The sequence below is a fragment of the Acanthochromis polyacanthus genome, chromosome 19 (assembly GCF_021347895.1).
Source record: "Acanthochromis polyacanthus isolate Apoly-LR-REF ecotype Palm Island chromosome 19, KAUST_Apoly_ChrSc, whole genome shotgun sequence".
In the NCBI taxonomy this organism is placed as follows: Eukaryota; Metazoa; Chordata; class Actinopteri; family Pomacentridae; genus Acanthochromis; species Acanthochromis polyacanthus.
The window spans coordinates 2,520,356-2,545,312 of record NC_067131.1 but is presented as its reverse complement, the minus strand read 5'-3'; the positions used below and the strand labels follow the sequence as shown (position 1 = coordinate 2,545,312).

Sequence of the window (24,957 nt, the reverse complement as noted above, 5' to 3'; positions counted from 1 at the left end):
TTGCCAGGTGACGTCGCGCTGACGCCGAGCAGAGGTTGGTGCAGGCTTCCTGTTCTGTGGCAAAGCGTTTCTTCTGTCTGCAACTTTAGCCGTCTGTGAGCAAGTTCTGGTTGAAGCTGTTTTGCAGCAAATGGAAAGCAGCTTCCGGTCTGATTCAGTGCACACACAAAAACGATTATGATCTCTGCCTGATACTCTTAACTCCAACATCAGACATTCTTGTCAATCAGCATTCTCATGATAAAATCAAACCCCGTTACGGTTGGATTACTGGACAAGCCCACAGAGAACAGACACACAGGAGGTACAGAGACTTTAAACAGGTACTCAAATGACTACAAGCAGGTGGAAAAACTGCAAAAAAAAAAAAAAGCAAAGTTCCAACAAATGGATCCAAATGATGTCAAAACAGCTAAAAACTGGTCACAAAAAGGTGCAAACTACAACAAAAGAGGCACGGATCAACTCTAAAATGTCATTTTCGGTCTGGAACCCGTTTCCGTGCCCATGCTAAAGTTTATCCATATAAGTCAAGGCAAGTCAGTATTTCCAGCACACAGCAGAAGTGAGTCCACCCCCTGAGCGGAATCATTTAAATGCGAAATTATTCCTTGCAGAAGTTACATTACAGCTAAATTTAACAGCAGGGTATTTTCTCTTGAGCTAAAATACAAAAATTCAGGCCCCAAAGTAGGAATTTGTTGCATCAAAACTCAGTTTGAATAGTTTATTTTATTTATCCACCTCTATTTCTGGAAGATATCACTGCTGCACGCATGTTGGAAGACTTGTGCTGTTCTGTATTTCTCTTTCCAAAGATGTTCGGTTAGATTGAAGTCACACTCTGCCAGTTTTCACTTTTTTCTTCCTGTGTGCTTTAGATAATTATCGTGCTGGAATATTCCTCCTCTGCTGTGCTTCTACAGAGTGTTAGTCATTTGTTCAGCCTGTGTTTTGGTGTAACAGGCTGCAGCCTCATATCACCACACTTCAACCTCCGTGCTTCACTGTCAGGACGATGCATTCATTATCGTGGGTTAGACGCTGGATTCCTTCTGAGCTCAACAAATTTATCTCAGACCAAAGACTTTCTTCCCGCTATTCATCAGGCTCCTTTTCAGCTCTTTTAGCAAAGCTGCATTTTTCATGTTTTTGCCAAAAAGCCATCAAGAATGTTTTTTTTCTTGTATGTTGTTTACAAAGTCTGACATCATGAACCGTCCTTCACAGTGTCAGAAATGTGCCTAAAGCATTTGCTGTTGTGTTTTTTACAGCTAGACTGAATATGTGCCACACTGTCCATGGTGTTATTTCAGAATGACAGACACCATGGCCCTGATTAGTGCCACTGTGACTCCTCCTGATCACTGCTGCAGCTGTTTTTCCACTAGTTTAAAGTAGTCATTGATCTTCTTGCATTCTTTTCCATCTTTGTGAAGCCTCATAATGAGATTTTCCAGTTCTTGTGGCAGTTCTTTTCCATGATGTAGACATAAAGATAGACACAGCACACAGGTACAAAACTGAGAAGGTTTTGGAGCTCACTGCTCATTTAGACCAATTAGAAATCACAGGTTTGTTCAGTTTTGTCTCAATGTCTCAATCAGGTTTATTTACTTTTATTGCTTCCAGGCCTGTATTTACAATATAGTGTCTGTAAAATATTTGTTTTTGAATATTTTGAAGAAATAATAGTGACTGAAAGTTGATGTAATCAGAGGTCATTTGACTTTAAAGTGATTTTACACGTGGCTCTCCTCGCTGGTGTTGTTTGTTCAGACCGCTTATGAAAACCACTCAAACATCCCATTTCCTCTTTTTTTGGCAGCTCCAAGATGCCACCACTGCATCCACATTAACTGAGGGGCCTCCGGAGCATGGAGCTGGTGTCGGTGCAGTATGAGTTTGAGTACAAGGCGAAGGACGGCCGCCTCGTGTCCATCAAACCCAACGAGAGCTACATCCTGCTCTCCAAGACTAATGAGCACTGGTGGCACGTCCGCAAAGACCAGCACACCAGGCCCTTCTACGTCCCTGCTCAGTACGTGAAGGAGCTCGCTGCAGTGTGTGAAGTTCCCAATAAGCTGAATAAAACTGAGAGTGAAAACACACCAGTGGATATGACTAACGTGAAACCACGGCGGGCGTGCCACGGATCGGCGCAGGATGCTTCCAAAGAAACGTATCGCTTCTCTACTTTTGGTTTCTGTGACGACCTGCCAGATGTGAAGCCGTGTGAGACCCTGAAAGAGACCAGGAACAGTTTCTCACCCACTCTGGATAACATGAAGATGCACAGTTCAACTGGAGCTTTTTCCCCTCCGAACACCAAAGTTCTGGAGCTGTATGCAAAACCTCACCCTGTGTCAAAGGTCAGAAATGAACCTCCAGAAAGCTCAGTGAAGGATGTTACAGTGGATCAGCCACAGATCTGTGAGGAGGAGGACGATTTCGACTTCCCTTTACCTCCTCCACTCATATATGACACCATACCTGAGATAAAAATCACAGAGTACAACGGTTTTTCTGAGCTGGACGATCCTGTTCCTCCACCTGATGAGTTCTCGTCGCAGCAATGGAGTGTGAATGAAACTGTGAGAACTCCTTCTCCCACTGAAGAGGTAGGACTCTCACTGTTTGCATCGTTTTCATTAAACGTCCTGCATCAGAAGTGGCACAGTGCAGTGGTGGTTAGCACCGTCGCCTTGCAGGTAGAAGATCCCCAGTTCGTGTTCCGGCTTTCCTGGGATCTTTCTTGCATGTTCTCTCTGTGCATGCGTGGGTTTTCTCCAGGTTCTCCAGCTTCCTCTCACAGTCAAGAAACATGCTGAGGTTAATTGGTTACTCTAAATTGTCCGTAGGTGTGAATGTCAGTGTGACTGTGTGTCTGTATATGTAGCCCTGTGACAGACTGTTACCTGTCCAGGTGTCTCCTTCCTTCACCCGAGTCAGCTGGAATAGACTCCAGGACCCATGACCCTACTGAGGATAAAGCGGTGTATGGAGGATGGATGAATAGATGTTAGATGGATCAGCATATTTAAATATGTCACTGAGGCTTTACAGCCACAAGAGGGCGCTGCTTCATCATATATCATAGCAGAGCTGGGCTCTCTGTTCAAATATTGGATGTTTTATTGCACTGAATCGAAGTAGATTGTTGATTTAACCCCTAAAAACTAATTTCAGTGTATCAAAGTTACATATTTAGAGGTTTGTGTTCCCCATAGAATTAATCCTTTTTGCATTAAAATGACTCGGATGTGAGAATTTATAAAACCCTGATTGCTCCATTACCCCACCTCACCTGTAGCTCTGCTCAAACACTCTAAAAAGTGTAATTTTAGCATAATTCAGCCACATATGTTTGAACCAGAAACCATTTCTGAAGAAGAATAATGATTCAGACACACAAGTACAAAGATTCATTCTTTGTTTGTTATTCATGTAAACTGGAAAGTCAAAATCTAAATTTTTGAGACCGTAATCTGCAATTTAAATTGGATTGTAGTAAAAATACACACATATATGTAACCGGTGGCTTCTTTCTCTGCGTTGTGACGATCTAGCCGACACATAAATCTCTTTGGAGGCAATCTCTGTTCATTTTTTTATCCTTCACTGTAGACAAAAAAACATACAAAATCATCTGATTTTTGAACTTGGGCTCCTCTCCTTCTGAATACATGAACAGAAGACAGAGCACACACCTTTACAGACAAAAAACATGCTAAGTCATCCACCTTATGAACCTGGGCTCCTACAGAAAAACGATGCACACATCAGGATTGGAAAGTGAACTAAAAATGTGAGATGTTACATGACACTAAAACACACAAACTGTAACGGTATAATCTGGTTTAGCTCTCCTTCTGAATACACGAACAAAAGGGGAGAGGTAAGGCATGAAAAACACCTTTCTAGGACACCATGAGGCAGCTAAAAGTGCACAGAAGCCCCCCGCAAAGGTTCCACACAACCACTAGGAGGCAGACCAAACTCTGTGTAAATATAACAATATACCTGCATGTTCTCATATATCAGTAGTTCCCAATATACAGTCGGGAAAAGAATTAAATGGAGAAATAACACGTTGAGCTACACATATGAATGTTATTACATGCCAGATTTATTGTCTTAGATGTTGTATTTATTCAACAAACTCTCCAAATCATGCAGTTTAAGAGGGAAAAATACGCTTTTGGTGCAATTTCTCACAAGCAGGGTTGCAAAAAGATTCTTTTTCAGGAACATAAAGCTGCTGAAAACTGAACTCACCTCAAGGGTTTATCAGGTGAAAACCCACTGATTTCACTTCCCACTCTTAGAAGAACTGGGAAGAGAAGCGCATGGCATCCAGATCTCGGTTTCATTACTGGATGTGGCAGTCTGGTCAATGTCAACAAGTCAGAATGCAAATAGAGGATTTATTCTGGTCGCTCTCTGTGTGTTTTAACCCTCATGTCGTCCTGTGGGTCAAAATGAACCTGTTTTAAGTTTGAAAATGTGGAAAAAAATATAGATATTTTCACTGTGAAACTTCTGATGTCCACATTTTCAACATTTTTAGGAAATCTTTGAACATTTTTGGGTGAAAAAAGAAATGTTAAAAATGTTTCTAAAGAACATTCACAAAAAAAAACATTCACAAAACATTCAACAAAATAATAAAAAAAATCCAGTAAATTTCACTCGATTTTGGTTGATTTTTATGTGAATGTTCTTAAGAAAATATTAGAAGTTTTACTGATATATATGGAATCACTTTAGATATTTTTAGGATTTTTTTGGAAGATTTTTTCTCATTTTTTGAAAATATTTACAAGAATTTTCGTGCTAAATTAGTTTTTTTTAAAATCAAACTTTTAAGGAATTATTGTAATTTTCTTCCTGAAATTTTTGCAAATTTTTAGAAATTTGGGTAATTTTTTGCTGAATTTTTGGATTATTTTTTGGTGCCGTAAATGAGGACAACAGGAGGGTTAACGAGGGTGGAAATGACCGTATGTTGTGAAAACACGAGGAACATTTTGTGTTTTATTCAGTTCAGATGTTGTTCTTACGTAGAAGGAACAATCTGTTACAAGCATTTCATGCAAAACTTTACTTTAAAAAGTGAAAATAGAGAAATATTACAAACAGTGTGTGCATAAAATATCTAGAAGTAATTAAAGAACACTGAGAGTCGGCTGATGTGTCGTTATATTTTGAAATTATTATCACATCTACAGCATGTTTTGTAGTTTAATTCTTAAGGTTTTTCATTTCATAAACTAATCAGCTGTAAAATCTACAACTGTCAGATGTAATTGAATAAAACACGTCATAATTACTTTGGACGTGTTGTGAATTGTAATTATAAAGGTCAAAGGGTCTTTATTGTCATATCATTCCACATTTGCACACGCAACAATACGAAATTGGACCCTAAAGTGGTGCAACATGTGGCTGTTAATGTCAGTTACTGGTTTTATTTGATAGATGTTGAAATCTTGACTTTTATCTGGGCTCTTCCTCGTTTTAAAACCCATGATCAGGGCAGAGCTGCTGTCTAGACAGGAGAGCAGCAGAAATAGGATCTTGTGCAGGCTTGAATACAGTTTAAAAAAGGTGCGGCTTAATTATTGCCTCAAAAAAAGCTGCTGGGCCACGTCCTGAATATTCCCCAACACTGCTAACTCTTCCTCTTTACATCAAACTGGTAAAATTAGGCTCAGCAATGCAAAAAATATTTGTAAAAGTCAAAGTAGCATCACTGAAACATCAACATACGCCTTTAAAACTGACGGTTTTATGCAGAAAATGTGAAAATATGCTAAAAATGTGAAAATGACACGAATGAATTATGCAGAAAATGGATTCTGTGAGTGTTTTATTAGCATTTTATATTGATATTAGGACATTATCACTCAGTACAGCATGAATTTGAACTATTTTTTTACTCTTGGGTGATTAAATCTACAGCAGTGCAGCATTTTTTTTATAAACTACAAGCTGTCATATGAATGTAGTGCAGAAAAAACGTACAAAAGCTGCTTTTCTAATGTAAAAAAGTAGTATTAAGTTATCTCTCAGTGTAATTGTCATAATTTAAGGCTGTTTTCAGCAGTAATATACCCTCTATTGTTCTGTTTCCTGTGTGCTCATGCTACTGCAGTTCCATTTGCTTTATCTTTGTTTAGGAAAACTAGGAGTTAATGTTGTGTTTCCTGCACTGCAATGGAAACACAAAGTTCCTGTAGTGGAAAGTTACATATTTACAGTGAAAAGATAACCATCTTTTATTATTCCTCACTCTTCCTTGTCAAAACCTGCTGCCTACGCTACCCAGAATGCACCTCAGTTGGTCCAGCTGAAATAGATAAACAGGTGTGTTATTCTTATTTTATCTTCTATTAGCCTGTTTTGTTGACTGACTGCATCTAACGCCTACACACTGTTAAAAAAAACTAATAAAAGAAAAACAGTAAAAGAAAAAAGAACTATTAAAATTTGGCAGCCACAAAAAATGTCTAAAAAAAAGTTTAAAAAGTCCATAATAAAAGATAATACCTGTAATATATTTATATATATATACACAGTTAGATTAAAATAGTTTTAAGAATCTGAATTTACCTTGTTCTTTTACAGTGTATGGCTGTAAAATTTAAATCTGCTAAAAATATCATTATTTTACAGATCTTTGCTGTCATTTTCACAGTTTTTACAGTTGTTAAATGTTCCAGTTCTCTATTTATTTATTTATTTACATGTTTTATTCTGGCATGTTTGTCAAATATTTTGTTTTTTCTTAGTTTTTTTGTGTTTGTTCATTTTACAGTGTACACTTGCAGATTTTTTTTGTTTTAGTTTGCACCACCTGTGACCATTTGCTGGACTTTGCACAATTTTATTTGGAGCCACAAAACTTTAACGCCCTTTTTTTTGCAACTTTATTTTTATTTTTGTGCGTCCAGCACTGTTATGTAACACCTGTAAACCTGTACCTGTGGAAAGTCAGCGGAAGTTCACCTTTTCTGGCACTTTGGGAAACACATTTTTGCCCTGACTAGATCAGATTAGGTTTTTAAAGTGAGCTGCTTGTTGCTTTTGCCTCATTTCTCGGCGCTCCGTACCGGGAGTTGGCTGAGAGTTGCAGCTCATCAGCATATGAATGGCCGCTCGTCCCCTTCAATAGCAGCAAAGAGGTGTTCATTGAATACCTCAGTGGAAAGCAGCTGATTCAAGGTCTCAGTTTTGCTCAGCGAAACTTTCAGAAGGTTCACTTTTACCGGGTGTTTTTGAGTTCACATTCTGGTGTTTTTACTCGTTTGGGAACTTTTGGAGCTGCGCGCGTAAAACCGAAGAGCGTTGCTTTGAGGTTTGTACGGTGCAGTTGGCCTCTCTAGAGGAAAGGAAGGAGTTAATCCTAAAGCCGCGAGCCACTCCCAAACCTCCAGCTGCTACCTGGTTTCCCCACCGCCAGCGATCGTCCTGGGAAATGAGATGATCCGCCGCGCAGGGAGGCGATGAAACGTGAACTTAAACCCCATCCGAGCAGCTTTCCCCTGGTGTTGGATGTAGTTTGGTGAATTTACGTGCGTCAAACTTCTGGTTTCAGGTGAGTTCCTCGCCAGTTTCTGTTGCACCTGTTGTAGGATCAGGGATGTTTTGTGCTCAGTGTGTGAGGCGCTTTGACTCATGTAATGGCTGCAGGAGAACCGGTGATTTTCTGCGCCGTTTTTACACTGTAATTACCAGCGCGGTGTGTTTGCTCTACTGCGAGGCTAAAGCAAGTTAAAATTCCTGCATTTTAAACCAAATTCAGGAATGATAACTGCTCTGTTTGCCATGAATGAACCCTCCTTTACACTTGTAGCAGGACTGTAGAAGCGCCAGGACCCCTCAAGAGCATGAATTCTGGGCCCACAATGGAGGGCCGTCTCCATGGTGATGTGAGGGGGTCTGGCCTGACTCCCAACAAGCAGGGCTTTGGAGCTTTTAGTGCAAGCCCTGCCATGCAGTTGGCGTGTGTATGCATATGTAATGTGCAGAACTTGCAATTAGCCCGAATGTAGGTCACTTAATACTGAGGATTTTCAGTCCTCTGTGCTCTCAGATGGGATGTTAGAGCTGGTGAGAGAACAAGCCCAGCTGGGAATGTGGAGTTTGGTTAGTTTTAACTCGCAGAACTTGGAGTGTTCTCATAAAGGTGGTGATTATGCGGATGAATTTACATGTGGTTGCAGCTTTAATGGCTCTAATGTGTCTGCTTTGTTTGGAGGAAATCTCACTTAGCATTCATGATGGATACTGACCACATGTCCACTGGCTCTTTATCACCTAAAGTTTAGATTTTTGCCTCAAAAGAAACTCTTATTTTGCCCCTCAGTGCACACCATATCCCCAAACCTTTACTTTTTGTAGAGGTTTCAAAGAAAGCTTCTTTTTTTAAAATAAAATATCATATAAAGTGCAGTTTTGTGGTCTCAGATGGGACGTTAAAGATGGTAAATAGATGAGAAATCTAGTTGAGACAGGAAATGTAAAGTTTAGGTTAGTTTGTGCTTGCAGAACTTGAATTCTTCTCGTAAAAATGTTGATTCTTCCTATTGTTATGCTGATGGATTTACACGTTGCAGCTTCAGTGGCACCAGTGTGTTTGAGAATGGATTTTATTGTGTTTATAAATGGGGTTTTATCACTTCAAGTTTAAGGTTTTGCCACAAAAGCAGCTCATTAATGTTCCCAAACCTTTGATATTTTCATAATTTTGAACCACCTGAGACCAACTTTATATATTTTCAAAGCAAGTATGGAGACTTCATGTTGTTTAACAGAAAATCACATAGAAGAGTGCAGTAATTCCTGCTGCTCTGGTGTCTTAGATCATGTTTTAAAGTTGCTAAATGGATGACAAATTCAGTTGGGATTGCATATCTGAAGTTTTGGTAGCTTTTATTTGCAGAATCTTCCTGCAAACACATTGATTCTTATTGTAATACTGATGTCTTTACACGTTGTTTCAGCTTAAATGGCAGCATTTTGTTTGGTGAAAACCTCCCTTAACACATGTCCAGTGGCTTTTTATCACTAAAATGTTGGATTATTGCCACAAAACAAACTCCATCTAGTCCACAAACCTTTGATTTTTTTAGATTTTTGAACCGCCTGAGAACAATCTTCCATATTTGCAAAGACAGTGTGAGAACTGTAGCAGTAATTCCCGCTGCTCTGTGGTCTCAGATGGATACTAAAGTTGATAATTAGATGACAAATCCACCTGGGATTGGGAAGTTTCGGTTAGTTCTAACTTGCAGGACTGCTTGTCATAAAAATCTTCGTGTAATGCTAATGTCTTTGCATGTTGCTGCAGCTTTAATTGCAGCTTTAATGGCACCAGTGTGTCTGAATACTGAACACGCATCCACTGGCTCTTTATCTCATAAAGTTTACGTTATTTCCATGAAACAAACTCTGTCGAGTCTCCAAACCTTTGATATTTTTAGAAATTGAAACCACCAGCTTTCCATATTTGCAAATCAAGTGTGGGAACTGCAGCTCGTTCAGCAGGACGTCACGTACAGGAGCGCAGTAATTCCTGCTGCTCTGTGGAACAGACGCAATCAAATGCCAAGAAACTGCTCCAACAGGTAGTGTGAGTGCCTCGTCAGAGCTCGTTGTACTGAACACATGTTTCTGTGAAGCGTATCAGAAACAGGTGCATGTGGCTTCGGCTGCCAGACCTGGGAGAGCCTGTTATTTCCACCACATTACAGTCATATTGTATAAATCTCTGGATTTAATGAGGGGTTTAGTCATCTGACAGCACCGTCTGTCTACAGAGTTTACAAGCAGCTCAGGGTGAACACACATTTCCTTTGAACTACGCTCGTATGTTCTGTTCTGTGACAGCAGAGAGTTGAAAAGGTTGTGCCTCCTGTGCTTTAGTGTTGGATTAGTTTCACAACCGATAGAAGTTTGTTCTCAAGCTGGGACTGAGTTGTGTAATGTGGGCAGCCTCAGCTGGCATGTGTCCACGCTCATTTGTCAAACACAAGCAATGAATTACTGAGAAATTTGGCAAAGCAAAATTGATGCCTATTTTTTGACTTTTTTAACCCTCCTGTTGTCCTCATTTACGGCCATCAAAAAATATAGTTTCCTTTTCTTAAAAAAAAAAAAATCCAGCAAAAAAATTCCCCAAATTTCTGAAAATTTGCAAAACTTTTTTTTTTTTTTTTTTTTTACAAAAAAATTAAATAAAATTTCATGGTAACTATACAAAATAGGCCAAAACTATAACGTCCAGATTTTAAAAATAATAATTAGTAATTTATTCTTTGTCCATAAATCACAAAATTTATACTATATTTAAATCAGCTAAAAATGCTGTTATTTTACAAATATTTTCTGTTATTTAAAAAAAAAATCATATATATGTAGTACTGAAAAATAGGTGACAATTTTGCTGCTAAAAAGAAGATTTTTCCCATTTTTTTATGCAGTAGTTTTACATTTTACAAGGATCTGAATACTTCTTCAACCACTGTCAGTTTATGTGATTTTTTTTATTTCACAGATGAGATTGAAAAATAATTATTTTTTAAGTTATTTTACAGATTTTTCCTATTTTGGTAAATGACGGATAAAAAAAGTACAATTTTGCAGCTAAAATGAGTATTTGTCAGACTTTTAAAGGAATATATTTATATGTTATAAGGATGTGAATACTTCTCCCACCACTGGCAGTTTGTTTTCATGCCGTCTGTTGATATTTACTTGCACCTTTACCTGAATGTCAAAGGGGAATCTCTGCACAACAGCGTGGTTTCCGTTTCGATTGGCTCCTTGACGGTTTCCCTGCTGAGCTTTGCAGCAATCAGTGCTTAAATATTTACCCTCCCGCTCAGAAAACACTCCACCTGCACGGCTAGAGACGCCCGTCGTAAATCAGCATCAGCGGGTTCATTCGTACGTCGGCCTGCAGAGCGGCAGAGATCAGGTGGAGATAAGCTGCTGGATTCCACATTTCTGGAGTCATCGTGGATTCTGGGCCACGATGAGTGTGATGTAAGACGGATTCAATGGCTCGACTGTGTGCTTTGTGGCGTGATTTGGGCCCCAATTTGGTTCTCCCATTGTTTGATTGGTTAAGTGCTAATGTGGTTAAGTAATCAAGCAGATTGCTGCTTCATGCGTTGCTGAGGGCACCGAGTTGTCCGCGGATTCTCACCCCGCTCAGAAACACGATTAAAAAGTATTTACACGGATGTTTGCATAGAAGTTCTGGGAATGTCGTTTTAATAACAGAGAAAACCCTCCTGCTAAATATTAAAACACATCTTCAACCAGAACTCACAAATGAGACACCAGACACCGTAAGAAATAATAAAATACCAAAGTTTTTTTAACAGTTTACTGTTTTTTTTGTTTGTTTTTTACAGATTTCCCCAGTTTACATTTTAAATTACAGGTAAAAAATAACAAATCTAATTTTAATTTGCATGTTAACTGTAAAAATATGAGCCAAAACTGTAAATAATGTTCACTTAAAAAACTTCAACTATATTTAAATTAGCAGGAAATATTATTTTACACATACACTGTGTTGTAGTAAAGAAAAATATGTATAAAAAACATATTAAAAATAATTTTAAAAAACATACGTATTAAGGATTGCAAAAATGTAAGTTAGAAATATTTTAATATTTAAAAAATCAAACTATACAAAAGCATTTTTTGCAAGAAAAATAATGTATACTGAAAAAGAGTAAATACATTTTTATTAGTTATTTTATAGATTTTTCATGTTTCGTTAAATTACAGAAATTATTTAGTAAAATCCCCCCAAAAAGTCAATTCATTCTTTTACAACATTTGATCATATAATTGTTTTTTTCTACTGTATTTAAATCGGACAGAATCATAATTATTTTAAAGATACTTGCCAGTATTTTAAAGAAAAATTACATCATTCACGTGTAGTTAAATCACAGATATTACAGATAACGTTTAGTCAAATCAAAGAAAAAGAAATCTACGTGTTAACCAGAAAACATAGACCAAAGCTATAAATAATGTACACATAAATCTTTATTTAAAAAAAAATAAATGTATTCAGCAATATATTATTTATAATATGTGAAAATTACATTGTTTTTACTGTATTTAAATTAGCAAAAAATCCAAAACATTTACGTGCACGAGACTGAAAAATACTAAATAATTTTTTAAATAATTTTCTTTTTAATTTTTAAAATTTTGCAGATTTTTCCTATTTTGTTAAATGACAGATGAAAACTAGTAAAATATGTTGACTATAAAAATCATTAAAAGACTTGTAAATTGTAAATAATAAATAAATGAATATTAATTTTGAAAAATAGACATTATTTTACAAATTATACTTTTTTACAGTGCATGTTTTACTAGTTTTTATCTATCATTTATCAAAATTCTACTAATTTTGATAATTTTTGAATGTAATATTTTCCAAAATGGGAAAAAAAACAATTTTTTTTCTATTTTATTATATGATACATAAAGACTAGTTGCTGACTGTAAATAAAAAAGAATAAACTGTAAAAAATTGAATAAATTGTAAGTAATGACCTCATCAATATTGTGTATTTTTTTAATTAATAATAATTTGTTTTTTCACAGCATTAAACAGTAAAATGTCTCAGATTTACTGTAATTAAATCCACAGAAAATGATATATATTTTTTAGGTATATCCTGTTTTTTTTTCAGCATTTTTACAATTTTTGCATGTTCCAGCAGCAAACCTGCTGCCAGATTTTCACAGTTGATGTTTTCAGATATTTCTTTACAGTGTATTTTTTAAAGTTTTTTTCTTTGAATATCTGTTTTAAGGAACTGAATTAGAAAAATTGGGATGCTCTGGTCCTCTACAAGCACAACAAGCACCAAAAAGCATAGAATTTATAAATATATAAACAGCAGAGTTAACAAACCAGATTTGCGATTAACCCAAAACCCAGAAACCTCCAGAGAAACGGCCACAGCCTGCCGTCGGTTAACGTCGACTCACGTAGAAGGAAGTGCTGATTGAACAATTGAACAAAAAGCAAAACTTCCCGTTTCACACATTCGCCCTGGTGGATAATTTTAACAACACAATGTCTCATGAAAATAGCAGCTTTTCCATCAGTCTGTGGGAAACGATTGCTTCCCTTTTCTCCTGTCATTACTGCCGTTAGACGACCTGCTGGGAGGACGCTTTAGAGAAGCTCCTAGTAGCAGACTGAGCAGCTTCTTCTGTTGTCTTTTCTTCTGGTGGGCATGTTTCTTTAACAGCTTTGTTTCCACTGCTGTCATTTCCTTTTATTTTTATCATAACGAGGAAGTAGGTTGAGGTGACCTGCACCTCTTTCTATCTTGTTTTTTTCTTTCTTGCTTGCTTTTTTGGCTGCACACACAGACGGTTACCCTTTACCCTGCTGTCTTGTGTGCAGGAATTCATGCACAGACACACAAACACAGACACCCACACACATCTCAGTCAGCCAGCCAGCCAGCCAGCCAGCCAGGCCGTCCCTTCCTGCTGCTATTGTAACACCGCTCACAGTTCTCCTTTCTGTCTGGGCTGCAACATCTGCTGCTGCTGCTGCTCTGAGAGGAGGAGGAGGAGGAGCAGGAGGAGGAGGAGGGTGTGTTTGTGAAAAACCGCTCGATCCCATCACAACTTTAACAGTTCGCTCTCCTCTCTGGACGTATGGCTCCTCTAGTTAAAGCGACGTGAACATGATGGACATGTACTCCAGGGTCTGGTCGAGTCATCAGGCCAAGCGGGGCCTGACTCTGCCGGTGGTTCCTCAGGTAGGTCGCCCCGCCAGTGGCAGAAAAGCAGCTTTCAATGCTGCATTATTGGAATTTAAACTCGTATAGTGTGATAACTGCGATGCTTCCTGTTTTTACACGCGCCTCCTCTGCACTTGTTTTCTTTTCCTGTGTTCAGTGAAGCGGCGTAATAGTGAACCCATAGCATCGTGCCATGTTTAACCTCTTTTGTTTCTTTGCTACAGAGCAGCTTTATGTGTTAAAATCTGAATATTCAGCCTGAAAAATGTACTTTTTATGTGGCATGTGACCTCCAAACGCCGCAGTCATGAGATTAGGGGTGAAGTTGACACTTTTATGTGCTTGCAGTCAGATTTTCAGGCGAGTTTTAACCTTAAAACAGCCTCATTAGAGACAGTTATCACCTTTCAACATGTTTTATATGTAAAAAGTATTAACTCCAGCTGTCAGATGTGAGGTTATTTCTTATTAAATCCTGTTGGGTTATGTCATCATGGAGCTTTAATTCAGTGTTTTGCTCAAAGACACTGTGGAGAATTGACTTAGATGAATATAAAGAGCACTTTCACGTGACAAAATCCAAATATTCAGCCTATAAAATGTACTTTTGTGTGGCATCTGACCTCCAAACGCTGCAGTCATGAGATTAGGGATGAAGTTGACACTTTTATTTGCTTGTCAGTGAGATTTTCAGGCAAGTTTTTAGCATTAAAACAGCCTCAACAGAGACAGTTATCACCTTTAAACTCCACTCTATCTGCTTCAAAATACAAGACTGACCTACATAAAGTGCAAAAAGTGAGCAAATGATCAATGATAGAAGATTTTTTTCACATCCTCACCTCAAACAAAAGGCTCAGAAGCCACACAAGTTGACAATCAGGTTGAGTTTTGACACTTTTTTTTTTTCATTTTTATGAATGTTTTATATGTAAAATCTGTCTAAAATCTTAGCTCCAGCTGTCAGGTGTGAAGTTATTACCTCCACCAGGAGGTTATGTAATCACCGGAGTTTGTCTGTCTGTCTGTCTGTTTGTCTGTTTATCTGTTAACAGCATAACTCAAAAAGTCATGGACGGATTCTCACCAAATTTTTACAGGATGTCCGGAAGACCAAAAGTAACAATCGATTAGTTTTTGGAGGTGATCCGGATCACCGTCTGGATTCAGGATTTTTTTGAAGGTCTGTACAATTGAGTGATGGTCGCCTGGATCCAGACGGTGATCCGGATCACCCCCAAAATCTAATCGATTGTTACTTTTGCTCTTCCGGACATTCTGTAAAGATTTGGTGAAAATCCGTCCATGACTTTTTGAGTTATGCTGTTAACAGACAAACAGACACACACACAGACAGACAGACAGATGGCATGGCGGAGGTCTGCGCTCTCCGAGTGCTTTTCTAGTTTCTTATTAAATCCTGTAGGGTTACGTCACCGTGGAACTCTAATTCAGTGTTTTGCTCAGAGACGCTGTGGAGAATTGACTTAAATGAACTTAAAAATCACATTCATGTGCTGAAATCTGAATATTCAGGCTGAAATATCTACTTTTTGTGTGACGTCTGACCTAGAAGCTCAGTATAAATGAGTCAAAGGCTGAATTTGACACTTTTGTTTGCTGGTGTCTGCTGTTTTAACATCAAAGACAGTTATCACCTTTCACCTCTTTCCAATCCTTCATGATGCAAGACTGACCTACATAAAGTGCAATAAGTGAAAGGAGTATTCATTTAAAAGCAGCACTCCTGTAGTTCAGAGAGTAAAACACCTCCATTCAAACTCATAACTACAAAGACAGAAGTATTGTGAGTAAACTGTACTTACAGTAGGAAAAGTGAAAGTATTGGTGTCCTGCTTTTTTTTAGGAACTGTGAATAGTTTGTAGAAACCACATACGTTGTCAATCAGGTTGATTTTTCACTCTCTTGTTTGTTTGTTTTTTACCCTTTTACAGTGAAAAGTGGTAACTCTAGCTGTCAGATATGAAGTTATCCCTCTATTACGTCCTGTAGGGAAATTAATTCTCTGCATTTAACCCACTTTGAGTGTTGGGAGCCTCTATGGAGCTCTGAGTGTGTTGGTCAAGGACGCTGCGGAGAATTAGCTTAAATGAATGTAAAGTACGATATTTCTATGGGGAGCGGAGCAAAGAAGCACAAAATATAAATTAAAGCAAACTAGAACTGTTTTAGAAACCCACATTTCTTGATGTGCTCCTGTGTGACGTGTTTGTTTACGGTTTTCCTTTCATTGCATGCGGTTGAGTTTGAGCAGTTTGTTCCGTTCCAGAGTTGCTGTTTCACCGATCGATCACGCAGCTCTTTCATTTCCTCTCTCTCTCTCTCTCTCATGGTGTGTTGCTGTTAATCGATATGTTTTGGGGTCACTTGTCTGGTTGTCCTCATTGATCGCCTCCTGATTTCACTGGAATCAATGCTGAAGCCAAGTTAGCAAAGTGATAGCTTTGGATAGCCGCTGATGCAGAAATGCTCTCTTAGCTCTGCTGTATTTTGAGTTTTTCTCGCGTTATCCGGCTTTTATCTTCTTCTCCAGAGTTTTTTAGCGTGTTTGCACGGTTGGAAGAAATATTTGGACTTTTACTTGAGCAAAAGTGGGAATACCATGTGAGAATCCTGCACTGCAATATTAGTTGTACTGAAAGTTAAACAACTCATAAATGTTCTTCTTTGATGATAATCAAAGTGGTGATATGACAAAGTGAGATTTTTATCAGAAATTCTGAAAATCAGGCTGGTTTTGTTGTAGTTTAACAGCATTGTTTTGCAGTTTATCCTGCAAAATTTCCATATCTCTGCATTGAAAACTGACTCTTAAAGCTGTATTTTCGGAAAGTATGTGAAAATACGTGAAAAATATCTGTCAGTGTAGTGTAGAAAATCAGAGCTATGATGGGATATTAGTGGGATTGTTATCATAGATCATGAAAGGCAGCCTGTTGTTGTAGTAGTTTGACACAGTGGATCAAATGATAACTGTATTGTTTTGTGGTTTAGCTTGTGAAACTTCCAATTTCATGTTCAGACATGCTGTAACTGCGCATCTGTAATTGACTCTTAAAATCACATTTTCGTAAATTAAGCAAAAGAATCCGCTACTGAAGCTCAAAACCAGAAGAAAATCCTTCAGATTGCTGCACTAGAATGATACAAAATGCCACTTTTGTAAAGAAACTGCTGGATGTACGGGGGAAACTGAAACTCATTATCACAGTCTCAGATTATTTTCTTTATGAAATGATATTACATCTCAGATTATGGAAAGAAGGATGTTATTGTTGTAGTTTGACACAACGGAGCAAATGATAACTGTATTATTTTGCAATCTATCTTGCGAAACTTTCAATTTCATGAAAATACACTAGATCTCTGCATCTGTAATTGACTCTTGAAACCGTTTTTTTTTACAAAATAAATGATGAAGTCTGGCAATGTAGCTTGAAGCCTGAATAAATCCTGCAGATTGCTTTAGCAGAATGATAAAAAGTGCAACTTCCTGGAAGAAGCTACTGATTTACACTGAAAACAGGTTAAAATATCATTACCAAGTGTTGTCTTTTTATTTATTTTTTGCTTTTTAAAGAAAATCGGAGCTATGATATGATTTTGTGGGATTTTTAACGCAGATAATGAAAAGCATCCTGCGGTTGTTGTAGTTTGACACACACTTATTTTGTAGTTTAAATTGCAAAAACTCCAATTTCATGAAAACATATGATGTCTTTGTGTCTATAATTGAACCTTAAAGCCATATATTCGTAAAATAAGTGAAAAGACCTGTCAATTTCGATCAAAACTAGAAAGAGTCCTGCAGATTGTTAGCCAAGCCGCGCTAGACAACGCACGGCAACGAATTTAATTCTCTGCCAGGGTGGGTCTAGTTACCCTCCATAAGGCTCGAGGCTGGATTCTCCTAAAACTGGCCGGACCAATCACCATGAAGTGTAGAGTCAGAAGGCGGGCGTAACTAAGTGACGACAGAGGCGCGACTATTCTGACAGAAACAACCGGAAACAACTAGCCTAGCCGCGCTAGACAACCCACGGCATCGAATTTAATTCTCTGCCAGGGTCGACAACAAAAACGACAACAGTCGTTGAGCTCCATTAGCACCGACTCTGAATAATCTTTCTGTTAACATGTCTGTAATATACTTGAGCTTCACCCATTGACTGTATAAATAAGGCTTCACCGAACTACCGCATCCTCTGATTTCCGGCGCTCTAGGAGCCTATTCGTTGCGCTGATTGGTTGTATACCTACCCAATTGCTGCAGAGTGATTTGAAAGCGTGCCTAGAACCTTGTGCCTTCAGAACATGGGTCTAGCAGGGCGAGGCTAGCATATTGTTTCACTAGAATGCCATGATATTGTGGGATTATTATCACAGATTATGAAAAGCAGCCTGCGGTGGTTGTAGTTTGACACACACTTATTTTGTGGTTTAAATTGCAAATGTTTAATTTCATGAGGACGTACTGTGACTCTATATCTATAATTGACTTGTAAACCAGATTTTGGTGGAGTAAGTGAAAAAAATCTGTCAGTGTCGCTCAAAAACTGAAAAATCCTGCAGATTACTGCACTAGAATGATGAAAAGTGCAACTTTTTAAAATAAACTTCTGGATTTACAGTGAAATAGGTCAAAATATCACTATCACAATGTTGTATTTTTTGTTTTTTTGAAGAAAATCAGAGCTATGATATGTTAATTCAAGGTTATAGTCACATGTTATGAAAAGAAACCTGCTGTCGTTATAGTGGAGCAAATGATAACTGTCTTATTTTGTAGTTTAGTTTTCAAAACTTCCAATTTCACAAAGACATACTGTATCTATATGTATGTAGCTGACTCTTAAAATCATATATTATCTTAAAATTAGCACTAGTGGACCTCAAAACCTGAAAAATCTTGCAGACTGCTTCAGTAGAATCATAAAAGATGCAACTTTTTCAGAGAAGCTACTGGACTTACACTGAAAACTGGTTAAAATATCATTACCACGCATCATATCTTTTACTTTTTAAAGAAAATTTCACTTTTAAGACTAAATTAGACTAAAATGACCTGATAAGAATTCATGCAGACTGAACAATATATGATTTAACCATGAATGAACGAATGTAGTGCAGTTCAAAGTGCAGCATTTGAGTGTAAAATCTAAAAGAACACCTTGAAATTGAACTTAAATACAGTACTAGAGCACTTTCCGGCCCTGCATGCTGCCTTCTACAACATGCTTTTCCTTCGTAGCGTGCTGCATGTTTATTATGGTGATGAACGGATACAAGACAGACTTTAAATTTAGCCCAAGAGTCGAGCGATGAGACAAAAGGGTAGTTAGAGTCGAGTCTGAAACAGAGAAGGAGCCTCTCTTCGGGTTTGTGCCTCCAGTCATGGCTTATAAGAGGCTGTGCAGGGCGATAACTCTCAGGAGTCACAGGGAGAAGAGCAGCCGTCCCAGCGGAGCCCAGGTGAGAACACAACAGCTTCAAGAAAAGTCAGGATTTTCTTTGTAGTTTTGTTTCCTGTGACACTCGGTTGCTGCAATACGGTTTGAGCCGGACAGAAGCCGCCTTTCATCACTCGCTTTCCAGTTCTTAAGCAAATGAGTTGTGATGAGCGGCCCTGCTTTGCATGTTGTGTTCCTGAACCGTGTGTGACGCTCTTCATGAAAACGCATCAGGAGGATTCAGGAGGCCTCGCTCTGAAACATGCAGCTCGTTTTTAGAGGGTCTTTTTTCAGTCCAGGCTGCAGGACAGCAAGTTAATGATGGAAGTGGTGAAGTTTGACCTCGTTTTCAGCCCTCTGAAACTTCACCTATGGTTGGCAGAGTTTTATTTCTAAAGCAACACTCGACAAAAACACACAACAGTTACACACACGATCTGATGTGGAAGGAAGGAGTTAACACAGACGTGAGCTTTGAGGTTTGTTTTCACACTAAACTCTGCTGTGAGGGTGTTTTTGGGCGAGGCTAGAATTAGGTATTGATCAGTGCTGTGGGAGGAACACCTCTGTGGCGTGTGTGTGTGTTTTTTTTGTTTTTTTTTGCAGCTTCCTGTGCTCTGAAAGACGCGGAAGACTGACTTATAAAGAGCTGTAGTTAGAGCAGTGGGCTGGAGGACGAGTTGAAGCTGCAGAAACAAACACACTGCTGCTGCTGCGTTAGCTTTGGATTTACTGGAGTTTCTACACTGTCAAAAAAAAAACTGTACATTAGAAAGTGGAGGATTAGTATAACATGTAAAAACTGTGACAAAATAATGGCAAATAAATGTGAAATAATGACGATTTAGCTGAAAGAAAATGGAGTAATTTTAATGTCTCATGCCGCAAAACACTACTTGTAAAAACAGATTTTTATTCTAGACGTTATCGACAGCCAATTTCTTTGTTTCATTTTTTATTTTTACAATCAACATGTAAATTAATGTTTTAATTATCTGTATACTAGTACTTAATTTTTATTTTTATTTTTTACCATTTTCAGAGCTTCATGGCAAATATGCATAAAATAATAATCATTTTTACGGGCTTAAATACAGTTAAAAGAACTAAAATGTTATAGGTAAATAATAATTACTATTTATTAAAATACAGATTTTTATTGTAAACATTATTTACCGCTTTGGCAAGTTTTTTATTGTAATTTTTTTTTTAATTTTTACAGTTAACATTTAAATTATATTTTTTAAACTAAATATTATCTTTGACAAAACAAGACAAATCTGTAAAATAGTAGTTAAACAAATTATTCCTCATTTTCAGTGCTTCACGGCAAATATGTGTAAAATAATGATAATTTTTATTGACTTAAATACACTAAAAGCAAGCGTTGTAAACTAAAAAATAACCATTTGTTAAAATACAGATTTTTAATGTGGACATTATTCACAGTCTTGATCGGATTTTTAATTTTTAAAATATAATTAATGATTTTATTCACCTGTGATATTACAAAATATCTGTATTTTTTTTAAAAATCACGAAAATCAGAAATATAATGGCTAATAAACTATTTTTATTAATATTAATATTAATATTTTCAGTCCTTAATTATATACATAATTTTTCCTTCAAATAATGACAAATATGTGTAAAATAATTTGTTTTTTTCTGATTTTAATACAATAAAAATGAGTAACTTTATGGTCAGTTGTTGTAAAAAATAATATACTAGCTTTTATGAAAACACTGTAGAAGAATAAATTTGCACTTATAAAAATACAGATTTTTTTGATGTAGACTTTTTTTTTTACATAGTTTTGTCCTGTTATTTCAGGGTTAACATGTAAATTAATACCTTTTTCTTTGATTTTGCTCATTTTTTTGTTCATTTTAAACTACAATATTCTTTTTGAATAATGTCAAATATTTATATTTTTTTTGCTCATTCATTAAGTAAAATAACATGATAATTTTACTCTTTTTATTGGTTTTAATGTTTTTTTAAATTTATAATGTGTATATATGGTGAGTTTTGTTTGTACGGAGTCCTTCAGGGCCAAGAAAAGTAAAATTTGTTATTATTATTATTATTACTGGTAAAGATCAGATGTTATTTCTGTTATATATTTTAGGGATGACATGTAAATTATTGCCATTTATCTCTGATTTTAGGTGTTATTTTCTGTAATTTCACAAAGGAGGGAAACTATCGAAAACAACAGTAAATTGTTCACAAAGCCACAGCTAGAAACCGTTCAAATTTTGAGTTTTTCTCTGCTTTTCCACAGGTGGAGAATGCAAACCTGCGGTCGGCCGTGTACGTGAACGTCGCTCAGCTTCGCCAGAGCATCTCCGAGTCTCCCCCCTCGGCTCCCTCGTCCTACTCCCCCTCCTACCTCGACCCGGAGGGCTGGGAGGTGCACCTGGACCAGGACAGCGGTCAGGAGTACTACTACCACCCCGCCACCGGCCAGACCACCTGGGACAACCCCTTCCTGGACTCCCCTTCGGACCCGGAGCCTCCCCCAGCAGAGGAGCCCTTCTCCCCCTCGCCTCCCCAGTCTCCGGCCCTCTCTCAGTCCACCGCCTCCCCCACAGCCAGGGCCTCCGACTGGGAGCAGCTGGTGGATGAGACCAGCGGCCGGCCGTACTTCTACAACCCGATGTCCGGGGAGACGTCCTGGGAGCCTCCAGAGCCGCTGAGCCCGTATCCTCCCCTGATGGAGCCCATGAGCGTGCACAGGTTTCATGAGGACGGGCCGGTAAGGCTGCTCCACTTAGCCGGTTTTAGCCTCACCCAGGGGGAAGCTGTAAATACAGGCTGCTTTTAATGGAATTAAATCTCCTGCACCTACATAGCAGACAGGACTCATTTCCATTAGAGCTCACAGCACCAGATCCCTAAATGTAAAAGAACAGCAGCTTCTGCCCTCATTTCTTTCTGCAGCATCCTGAAGTATTTCAGGGGAAATAATCCAACTACAAATCCACATCCAGGCACATGTTCTTATTGTGTCGTACTTTTATATTCTGAGTAGCTTTTCTTCACGACACCAGCAGCTAATGACCCAGTTTGTTCCCCTTGAACGACTTTTCTGAGCCGCAGAAACGGCGTTAATGGGCCACGAAAGAAGAATACTTTGAGGCCACGGAAGTGTTGGGACTCATTTTTGAAAGTCATAGAAAAGTAATGGAGCTGAATACCAGGGTCACTGCGGGGAATTATTCAGCTGACGTTACTAAAGGGAATAATTTGACATTTCACTGAAGGCCATAAAGTCCAAATATAAACACGGTTTGAAGTGTTTAAACTGTGAGGAGAGTCCGTCTCTCACATTTCCTCCTGTGAAAACCACAAATTAGTTTTTCACATTTAGAACTACAGACACTGAGCGTTCCAATAGAGAAGGATGTTACAGATTTACCTACAATTCTAAATATTATTTATTATGTAAATTTTAAATTGGAAATTTTAATTAAGGTTAGGATCCTACAATGTTACTTAAATTAAATGAATTTACTGGAATTGGATGAATATTAAGGGAAACAGTATTATATGTCATACTAATTTATTGTACTATTTAATTATTCTTTAAATTAAATACTAATTTAAAGAAAAATGTTTTTTAAATTTAAATATAATAAACAATAATTTTTTAAATATAATTTTCCTGACATATTTAGATGTTAATTTTAGGACCCTACAATATTGTTTTTTATGTAAATTCACTGAACAGTTCTAAATCCTGGGGTTAAGAATCTACATTATTATATTTAATAGAAATTTCCAGAACTAATTTAAATATTTAAAATAAAACCCCACTATGTTTTTATTATATAAATTTGCCTAGCTAGTGCATATAGTAATTTTTTTGTTCATTTTTCTCTAATATATATATATATATATATATATATATATATATATATATATATATATATATATATATTAGTTTGTTTTTTGCAGTTTTTCTTTGATATTTTCTGTTTTACATGTGTGTGTGTGCGTATTTTTTTGTTTATTTTATTTTATTTCTTTTGCTATTTTTTTCTATATTTGGTCTTGCGGGGTAAAGTGTTTTAACTCGGTCTGTTTTCCATCCCTCAGCCTCCTCTGCCTGAGGAAGATTACCCCTCGGAGGATTACCCAGCTGCTGATCCACCGGAGGGCTACGAGGAGCTCCTGGCCACCGGACCTCCGACGCTCCCTAAAGAGTTCACCCTGAGTCATGTGACCCGGACCATCATCCCCCGGGCAAACCTGGACCGCAGCACGCCGGCGGGGTGGAACCTGACGGTGGAACCAGGAGGAACCTGGGTGTTCACCAGCGAGAACTCCCCAGATCAGGTACAGAAAGCATCCCAAATACAGTCAAATTACAGATAAGTAATCAGATTACAGCTCGTCTCGGATGTTCAGAAACACGTTCCAGCACTGATACCGTGACGTCTGGTTGCAGAAGGTATTTTTAGGTTTCCCTCAGAGGTCGTCTGTGGTTGTTTTGATGTCAGTCTAATAGAATTAAAACACAAGAGGCTCCGTTCTTCCCTCTCATTAACATTAGCAAAGACAGGACTAGAAGGAGACAGGAAGTGTCACCTCCACACAGACGTCCAGTCATTTCACCTTAAAAACAAAATGTCACCTTAAACTTCCTCTGCTGATTACTTACACTAAGACAACTACACTTTTTATGCAAGTTTTCTGAAATATTATGTTTACATACACAAATAAGGTATTAAGTCACTGAGGTGTTATCAGTCTATTAATCAGAAATGCTGTGAGCAGTCAGAAAGAATACATTTTTGCCATGTTTTACAGAAAGACTCAGAATCATTGCTTACAGTACAGTTGCTGCCATTCAAAGTCTTTGATATATAAACATATATATATATATATATATATATAAAATGTATAGATTAGCATAAGTAGTCCTTAAAGTATAAACAGTGTGAGCATAAATGTAAAATGTGCATTTTAAAGTATACACCTTAATAAACAGCACATTAATGATATATATAAGATAAGAATGAGGCTGTGGATGATATTTGGTTCAGCCACTTTGTAAAAACTTTCAGAATATAGATTGGAAAAAAAACTTAAAGTTTGATATGTGTAAGTGTGACTGAAGTGGAGATTTTGGTTCAGAATAAGAGAAAAAAAATCATTTTTTAAGGAGGCAAAATGTGTTTAAATAACAGGTAAATTCCAATTCCATCCATTATTTATGAGTACAAAAGTCTCGTATTTGGTCTCACTGTAAAGCTACCCTAGTTTGTTTACTTAAATTACAACTATGACTGTTCAATGAGTCTGACTGGGGAATTACCAGTTCTGGAAACTCCTGGAGTCTTAGTTTTAACTTTAGAAAGATGAAAAGGGTTCCAGACTAAAGGTAACTTTTCTTTTGCAATTAAAGGAACCAACGGCTTGAAGCACAATGACCTTTCACGTGTTTGTCAAGCTTGAAGCATCCTGTTGTTATTTTTCTGTCTTGTATAGACGATCAGAAAACATCTTTTTATAGATCTTCTGCATTGTCTTTGGTGCTTTTTGCATAGGCTATTTGTTTTGCGCAGAATATCATTATTTTACTGTCTTGAACTGCGTTATGATGACAACAAAGCTCCAAATTCTAATTTCAAATGCACCAAAACAGTAGAGACTGGACAGAACTCCAGT

General features: G+C 37.5%; 1 protein-coding gene across 3 annotated transcripts in view; it reads left to right on the top strand.

The window, feature by feature from the left end:
• The first annotated feature begins 1,862 nt into the window (after nt 1–1,862).
• Nucleotides 1,863–24,957, top strand: part of arhgap27 (Rho GTPase activating protein 27) — a 35,787-nt gene continuing 12,692 nt past the window's right edge. For 2 of the 3 annotated variants that reach the window (XM_022191382.2, XM_051939740.1), the window contains exons 1-3: nt 1,863–2,621; nt 21,566–22,039; nt 23,383–23,622. In XM_022191382.2, the coding sequence (XP_022047074.2) occupies nt 1,878–2,621; nt 21,566–22,039; nt 23,383–23,622 (1,458 nt within the window). In that variant the 5' untranslated portion in view covers nt 1,863–1,877. Of the gene's footprint in view, nt 2,622–13,581; nt 13,824–21,565; nt 22,040–23,382; nt 23,623–24,957 lie in introns of those variants that run through there. The other variant, XM_051939741.1, reaches the window with a different exon arrangement.